Raw genomic sequence first — 9,423 nt, 5'->3', positions numbered from 1 at the left:
ATTAACGGTCTAAACTCGTGTTTGCCATTCACAAATTATCAAACAATACATTGTTTATTCCAGTAAGATGCAGCAGTCTTTCTGCACATACAAATAAACAACATGCTTTTGCTTCGTAGGTTCGCTTCACGTAGCCTTGCTTAGATTGTTTATATCAGGCTATGAAGCCTGCGCGCAGGTTAGATTGTTTATGTCTGGCTACGATGTATCTACGAAGCCTGCGCGCAGGTAAAAGTGCAATATTTCATGACTACTGTATTTCCATAATAATTTTGTGCATTTATACACAGATACAGTATGGAATAAATTCAGCTCAAATTGTATTTTGTTTTTCAGGTGCGAGCCAGCAATTTGCAAGAACTAGTTTATAAGAGTGGACAAGCTGGTGTGACTAAAGCAACAGTTACAATTTTGTTTGATAACACTGATAAAAATCAAAGCCCTGTTGGTTATGAACATTTTGATGAAATCACAGTTTCAAGACAGGTAAGTTTTTTTTTTCATTCATGTATTAAAAATATGCATGTCCTTTTTAAATCTACAGTACAGTCATAAGTTCATATACCGTAAAATCTCAAATAGAAGCCCTCGACTTTTTTTTTTGGCGAACTTTGGTTGGGCTTCTTTTTGGGATGGGAATCTTTCAAGACTATTTTTGGAAATTAAAGAGGGCGGGGTGGAGGGGGTTCTTTTCAAAATGAATGGTGTAAATTTTGGGAATTTAACTACTATAAAACAATAAATAGGGATGCTGTACATCAGTCTGTATCATGGAGTGAATTAACCGGCCCTAAATTGCTTAAACCATGTTTAAACCAAGCGTTCACACAGTAAATTTATTTTTGGAGAAAGTAAAATAGTATGTTTGAAAGGCATTTCAGAAAATTTGCTCTTGAAGGTTGTGATTGGAGGTCGTAACAAGTACTTAATAAATGGCAGCAATGCAAACAACAGCCGGGTACAAGATCTTTTTTGCTCCGTTCAGTTAAATGTCAACAACCCTCATTTCCTTATCATGCAAGGAAGGATTACAAAAGTTTTGAATATGAAACCACCAGAGGTAGGTATCTGCATGCAAAAATTCTTCATTGGAAAATATAAGTTTATCATTATAAAAAAAAATATAAAAAGAGTGGTAAAATAATATCATCCATTTTTAATACAATATACACTAGGCCTAACAATAGAGTGTATAGTAGGTAAAGATCAGGCTGGAAAAATATACTGATTCTCACCATAGAAATTATGTTCATAAAATGCCTATTGAGTACCACAGTCCTGTCGTCACAACACCAGGTGATGCCCTCTGGACGTTGATTACCTTTCATTATGCCTGAATGACTTCATAATATTAATGGTTTAGAATAGGCGTTCTGGAATAGGCATTTTAAAACCTAATAATTTACCATCAAAATGTACTAAAAACATAAAAAGCTCACATTATATTAGTTATCGAACACACATTTAAATCATCAATTAACATTTACAAAGAAAAATTAAGATACTACCTAATATAATTACGTTAGAAATTGGGATTAATGGTTTGTCAGTAGAGAAAATGTTAAATGCATTTTGTGTCGCCGATAGCAACAGAGTAGTATCACGTGGTATTGTGACGTAACACTGTACTCTTCTTCTGTGTCAATCCACAGATTTACTGGGTCAATCCATATATTTACTGAACTATTTATGATGTTCAAAATTTCTTGTCATACCAAAACATTCTGCACAAATTTTAGGCAAGGAGTGTTTGCTGTACCTGAAAAAAACCTTTTTAAACGAATCCACTCGCATTTGGTAATTTTAAGTATGACAGTGACCTTGGTGCATACAAGTACTTATTGTATCTACAACATCTCTATTTTATTTAGATATTGTCTATGATAGAAGAAGCAGCAGGAACCAGGATGTATGAGAATAAGAAGGCTGCTGCTCAAAAAACAATCGAGAAAAAAGATGCTAAACTCAAAGAAATTGAATCGGTAAGTTTTACTGTATTTATTACATGATAATGATTGTCTTTCACTGTTTTAATCAGTAGCATGCTGGCTCCACAGATTTTCTCTGTTCATTTATGTCTTGCAAGTACCAGTTTGAAATTTATCTTAGGAATGATGACATTCTCCCATCATTTTCTCTGTCTATCGTCACTGTTTAAGGAATCATTTTGGTATTCCGTTGTCATCCTTGTGACCAAACCAGGTAAAAGTGAATTCACACTAAATGCAGCTTAAGTTGGGTTCTGTGAATGCGAGCTGAGCATTTCTGGTTGTTTACCATTGCCTGAATGCTTTAGTTGGGTTATGTAAATAGGTGAAGTGAACATTCTCTGGTGGATTACCATTGCCTGAATGCTTTAGTTGGGTTCTGTGAATATGCGAGGTGAAGATTCTCTGGTGGACAACCTGAATACTTTTTCAAACATTTTGTTTAGGGTTTTTCAAAAAAGTTGCATACTACAGTAGAACCGTGTTTTTACGTTCCTCAGTTATACCATGGAGGTATTATTGAGGACATCAGTATTTAGACGAATTTATAAGCAACACAGAACTAAAGTTAATACACACTAAATCTAAATTTTTGTGATGGGAAAACCTACCTAAGCAATCAGACAATTGAATCACTGTCAAAAACATCCAAATTTTGGTTTTGGATCCAATGTGAATGCAGCTTTAGTTGGGTCTGTGAATGCGAGGTGAGCATTCTCCGGTGGATTACCATTGCCTGAATGCTTTAGTTGGGTTATGTGAATATGCAAGGTGAACATTATTTTGTGGGACCATTGCCTGAATGCTTTTAATAGTTGGGTTCTGTGAATATGCGAGGTGAAGATTCTCTGGTGGATTACCAACCTGAATGCTTTTTCAAACATTTTGTTCAGCATTTTTCAAACAAATTGCATACTACAGTAGAACCGCGTTTTTATGTTCCTCAGTTATACCATGGAGGTATTATTGAGGACATCAGTATTTAGACAAAATTATAAACAACACAGAACTACTGGACTGACGTTGGTATAAGCCCACAACTGACTTTGGCGTCTTTTTCATGCAAAATGAGGCACTTGGTTGTAATCCCACCCAATAATTTGAAGATTTGAGTGCAGTACTAAATTTTTTTGTAATGAAATTCATGTCTTTCAAGGCCTAAAATCCTTTGAAGTTTGAGTTCACAGCTTGAAATACAGTACAGCCAGAAACTATTGCAATTTTTCCTGCGCGCAGGCTTTGTAGCTACATGGTAGGCTGATATAAAAAATCTAAGCATGGCTACGAAGCGAACCTAAGAAGAAAAAGTGTTGTTTACTTTTATTTGCAGAAAAACTGCTGTAGCTTACTGGAATAAACAGTGTATTGCTGTGTCTTGCCTAGGGCCTAGCCTATTTTTTATTTACAATTATTTTACCTCTTTTAACTGTCAAAAAATGATCTCTTCAATAACAAATACACACATGTGAAAAGATTGTTCATCAAATAATATTTTGTAGTCTTGAATTAGTAAGATGAATATTTAAATATAAAAGAGATTTAACGTCCGTTAACTGTAGAATTACCAATTTTTGCATGGAAAACCCGATGGAAAATAAAACTTGGCAAATTGCCAGTTCATGTTATCAACTCCAAAAAGAAATATAGTTAAATATGATTTTTTCTGAAGGAGTAATACAATCATGATTGATACCAATTGAAAGATAATAGAAATTGCTTCTAAATAACCTATTATTTAGTATTGTGAAATTATGAAAAAAATAAATAAAATAAATTACAGTACTTCCAATTATTGATTTCATATTTATAAATGTTTTTTGATGAATAATTTAAAAAATAAACTAGAGATACTATGTTCAATAGAACATGAACCCAGTCATTTTTCAGGATTTGGCCCAATGCCCCTTATGTGACCTTTGACTCCAAGTTGTGAACAACACATAAATGGGAGGTGGCACCGGTCCTACTGATTAAGTTTTAATAAAATCGGTCCAGTTGTTTGCCACTAGTAGCCTTTTAAAATGTTGCCAGAAAGAAAGAACTGAAGATGCTATGTTCAATAGAACATGAACCCAGTCATTTTTCAGGATTTGACCCTAAGGTGACCACTGTGACCTTTGACCTGAAGTTGCGAACACCCCCATGTTTGGTAGGAGTCTTGTCTAATGCAATTGGTCCATTTGTTAGTCACTAGCAATATTTGATAATTTTCACCAAAATGACCCTTGTAACTTCTGACCTATAGGCGAAGAGTATTTATTTCATGTTTAGAAGGTCTTAAGGATCATTCCTGGTAAATTCAATTTCAATTGGGCTATTTTGAAAATTTGACCCCGATGACCCCTATGTAACCCCTGATCCCAGACTGGGGTGTAAGAGGTGTCACTGGTTCCTAATGATCAAATTTGATTGAATTCTGTTCAATCGTTTGCCATTAGTAACATTTTGAACCTTTGACGTATGAACTTTGACCTATGAGATAAAGAGTTTTTTTTTTGTTGTGTTTAGAAGGTCCTAAGGATCATTCCTGGTGAATTTGAGCTCAATTGGGCTATTTTGAAAATTTAACCCCGATGGCCCCTATGTGACCCCTAATCCCAGACCTGGGTGTTGGAGTTGCTGGTTCTTAATGACCAAATTCGATTGAGTTTGGTCCAATCGTTGGGCATTAGTAACATTTTGAAATGACCTTTGACCCTAAATCGCTGAACACCATAGAGACCCTACCTTATTCTAATACTAGGTATCCCAATGAGAAATTTCAAATTCATTATTGTGAATTCTCTCTTCATTTAATATGCAGAACTTACTGCACTGATCACTTTCCAGTTTAAATGAATGAAATCCAACATACCGTTCAAAAGTTATGGCCCATCAAAGTTGCCAAAAATGGGGGTCAAACGGTTAAAAAACGGCGTTTTTCATCAATTGCCATTTTGAGCATTTTTGGAGGGCCATAACTTCAAAAATAATCATAGAAAACATCTAATTTTTACCAATCTGGTAGATCACATAGGGTTTTATGTGTCTATTTTTTTTGGGGACACTCTGCAATGTGGTTTTTAAAATACGAGTATGGTCCCTCTGCATTTTTTGGCAATTTTTCGCAAATGTCTCAAAAATGTGCAAAATCGGCACTTTTTCAACGGCCTATATCTTCTTAACCACTGCATCAATCCACTTACTTTTTTTTGCATCACAAAGAATGGTATATATATATGGCCAGGGTCCAGGGTCTCAAATGTATTATAATAACATACTTAAATTAAATAAGATAAACCGTAAAATAAAAATATCGCCAAAACATTTTAAAATGCAAAATCGGCAATGTTTGAAAAGTAATAAAAATGGTGTAAAAATTGTATATGTTGTAACCTTTTGTCATTTATGTTATTTTTTGTTAATGTTTTACTATTTAAAGACTCACATAAATTAAATCAGTCAAATCAAGCTACATTAAAATTGGTTCAAAATTAGAAAATAAACAGGCATAATTTTCAATTTTGCTTGAAATATGTCACATCCATCACAGGAGAAAGAATCATTAGCCAGGCCAAACTGCATCATCAGAGGAGATAGAATCATCAAGTGAAAAGAATGCATGTGTTGTTCAACTCAATACTACACAGTCAAAGTTGTTATCATACCTTTCAACATTTATTTGAATTGATCAATAATCAACTTTATTTTGGTATGTACAGGCAATAAAGAAGAGAATCACCACCACTATCATTACTGATCATCGACAATATATACTGTTAAATTAATAGTGAATATATATACTACAGTATATTCAGAAGACAGTATGAATTTATGATACAAACTCCGAAGAAAGTGATGTAAGCCATCGTGATTCTATATTTCAAACTTTATTTGTTCATCTCCAGGAATAAATTTATTTACAATCTGACGACTTAAATCGATTGTTTATTTAAGTTGTTCATGCAAACTTACTGCCGTCCGAAAGAAATGGTTTGAATTGTTTTAATTTAATACTTAACAGCAAGTGTATTATGAATGTTTTATTTATTATACAGTAGGCCTACTGTAGTTCTTAGTATTTAATGAATAGGCAGGACTTGTTTTGTACAGGTTTACTATGCAAGCCTCCTGTAACTGGCCTCCCTCTGCCTTTCCCAAACTCGATCTTCAAACTTTTGAAAGCATTATCATCTGCAAAAACAATTAATATTATAAATTACATCTTCATCCATCATACATCTATCTAGCCTAGGCCTAATTAGCTAGGCATACTCGAGACTTATTTATTACTTACTTAAAACCACCAATAACTAGGCCCAATCTAGCAAGAATGGTCACAGTGCAGTGATACGACTCGCGGAGTTCGTTTGTTGAGCAAGGCGAGAAAGCGACCATTCGTGACACCGTAGATCAGTAATATTTAGGCCTAGCATTTAAATCATTTATCTATATTAGCGGGCTGTTAAAACCCACGTTAATGATATAAAATTAAGAACTAATGTACTAGTGATATTATAATTAGTAATTCAGTCAAAATACTTACCAATCTCGCTAGCAATTTGTTCGAATTCCATCCTTTTTTCCCGATGCTTTTTCTCTCGCTAACCGTATTTTTCTCGCTCCCCAGAAGCGATCTAAAAATACCATTGGCACAGTCCATTTTTCTGGAGGGTGTAAATTTTGCTAAATACGCTAAAACCTGTGTGGTTCTCAGTAGCGTTTATTTAACTTTCACCGTGTAGAAAATGGTTTAGACACCACATTTTCTGAGGAATTACTTTCTCAGTTTACCGTATAAAACGTGTTATCGCTTAATATCCACGTACAATCAATAAATAAATAATGGTTTACGAAACAAAAATATAATTTAGCTTTAATTTAATACCAAATCCGTTAGACTTTGATCACGAAAAAAGTTCAAAAATACGATTCTTGTCACTTAAATTGATTTTTGCGGCGGATGAACACATCGATACCAAGCGAGTTATACATCAAAATATAGCTGATTCATAGCCTGATAACATGCAAAAAAAATTATTCCGCTAGCTGTAATGGATATCGTGCGATCGTATTTTGAAAACAAATAGGGGTTTTCCAAAGATTTTTTTGCGCGTAAAAATCAGCTCGCCGGCTTTTGACAACTCATTTTAAAATCGTCTTTTCTCTGCAAATACTTCATCAATATTGTTAAAAAATGCATGTAAGTAAAGAATAAAGCCAGTTCTTTCAAGATATCTTATTTTTATTGACATACATTCACAATGAGTATTTTATTCTCAACATCAAAATCATGTCATTTCATCAAATTTCATGAATATGTGGTAACGCAAAACGGGTTTCATTGGGATACCTACTAATACACATGTGCCCAGGACAAGACTGTATGTTATTTGTGATTTTATTCATTAAAAAAATTTTTTTTTTACCCTAATGACCCCTATGTGACCTTTGACCCCAAGCAGTGAACATCCCATGTATGAGAGGTGTCGCTGGTTATACTGACCAGGTTTGGTTGAAATCGGCACAGAAAAAAGATAAAAATTACCCCTTCATGACCTTCGGTCCCTTATCCCTGAACACCATATAGACCTTTTGTGTCAAGGTGCTAGATCGAGGACGAGGACCTATTTTTAGGGACCCTAAAAATCGGGGCCCTGCGGACCGCTGCATGAGATCGCATAGGCTTTACGCCACTGCGTACGCCCAGTGTTTACGTCGCATTTGTCAATGAAAAATTTACTGCTTGCGATTATCATTATGTATGAAAATGATAATATTGTTATTTTATTCGTAGAAAAATGTTTTTATTTTTGAACATTAGGTCTTTATGGCTTAACAATAAGAAAATTGAAGTTGCAAGAATAATTTGAAAGCATCCATGTTGATTCCCAATTAAAATCCTTAAACAGTTCACTTGAAATTCAGCAGTCTTGGTAAAACCTTGGAGGAAAGATAATAAAACACAGTCTGGCTCCATGTCTACCACAACGCGCAAACATCTAGGTTAGTCAACCCTTTGTTGAAGTATATAAAAGCCTGTTGTTGCTACAATAACCAAAAAATGTTAATACGATAGAATCCCGTCCGCAATCCAAAGACGGGGAACACATTGGCTTGTCGCGTCAAAGGGATCTGTTGTGGAGTGATGTCATTAATACCGCCATTGCTATACTAACCCTCAGTCTTGCATATGCCTCATATGGACAATGCCATCATCAATATTAATATGTTTAACACTATTATCGTCTAAACATTTCAATTAGTGTTTCTTAATATGATTCGTCAAATTACAGATAATGACTTTTACCGTCGTTTTTCAACAGAGTAGCTGTCTCAAGAGCACATGCTGATGTTTACATATGTCTTCTTTCGCATTCCCCTAGCTGTGTCTTAGTAGCCTGACCCGGAAAAATTTTTTGTGTAGTTTACTTATCTTGTATATTTACCCAATTGTGTTACTGTACCTTGATATAATTATTTGTATATTCATCAGAAAAATGACTTTTACTTGTGAATTTATCCATAAGTGACAATAAAAGAATCTTGTATCGTTTTTTTCAGATTTTGAAAGAAGAGATAACGCCAACATTATCCACCTTGCGTCAAGAGAGGTCAGCATACTTAGAATACCAAAAAGTTATGCGGGAACTTGAGCACTTGACCAAACTTCATATTGCGTTTCAATTTATGTCAGCTGAAAAAATCAACCATGAATCTACCCAGGATTTAGCAACTGTCACTGAGGGTGTAGTAAAGTTAAAGAACAGACTTAAAGAAGTAAGTTGCAACGTCAAAAAAAAAAAATATTGAGCTAGTAATTTTGCAAGTTCTTTTGCAGGTTTCCTTGGAATTTAATCCTATTTTCAAAAATAGTGCTATGAAGGGGCGTGTCCTTAATTAAAAGACGAGTTTCGATCAAACATTCAAATTCTAATAGGGCACCCCCTATCTTGTGGTAGTACTTTATCTTAAATTAAGACAATGCTATATTAGTCAACAAACCACACCAAGAAAAAACAAAACAAGCATTAGCTACCAGTTGCTAAAGTGAGATTTAAAAAAATCCAAATTAAGCTTGTATTTTTGAATGTCATACAGTACCTCTTCAATCAACTTCGTCAGCTGCATATCTGATTGTCTCAATTATTAATTGATCGATAGCTAGAAAATGAAACCTTTTAAAAAGGTTTAATTTTCTAGCTATAATAATCTAAGAGCTTATTTTCAACTATCAGTGTCAGCCCAGTCACTGTCTTTGTTCATCTTTTGATAAGTTCATATAATACTTCACAATTAAATCTAGTGTATGGACTGTTTTGATCATTCTTAATTGATATTCAATAAAAATATATAAATGTGTAAAAGACTAGATTTGAACTCGTCACTGAGGACGAGTTTGGTGATCCGCAGTACTTTGACCCTAACGAAGCACGCGCGTTTCTGATTGAAAAGT

At 34.3% G+C, this 9,423-nt stretch overlaps 1 protein-coding gene across 1 annotated transcript in view; it reads left to right on the top strand.

The window, feature by feature from the left end:
• The window catches only part of LOC117120397 (structural maintenance of chromosomes protein 2-like), a 55,794-nt gene that overhangs the window by 5,391 nt on the left and 40,980 nt on the right, over positions 1-9,423 (top strand). Inside the window, exons 2-5 of the mRNA XM_033265437.1 lie at positions 337-486; positions 899-1,060; positions 1,872-1,982; positions 8,532-8,747. Of these exons, the coding sequence (XP_033121328.1) occupies positions 337-486; positions 899-1,060; positions 1,872-1,982; positions 8,532-8,747 (639 nt within the window). The remainder of the gene's footprint in view (positions 1-336; positions 487-898; positions 1,061-1,871; positions 1,983-8,531; positions 8,748-9,423) is intronic.

The sequence above is a fragment of the Anneissia japonica genome, unplaced genomic scaffold, assembly GCF_011630105.1.
Source record: "Anneissia japonica isolate Jap-2015-1 unplaced genomic scaffold, ASM1163010v1 scaffold287953_len805160_cov178, whole genome shotgun sequence".
Classification (NCBI taxonomy): domain Eukaryota; kingdom Metazoa; phylum Echinodermata; class Crinoidea; order Comatulida; family Comatulidae; genus Anneissia; species Anneissia japonica.
This window is presented reverse-complemented; position numbering and strand designations above follow the sequence as displayed.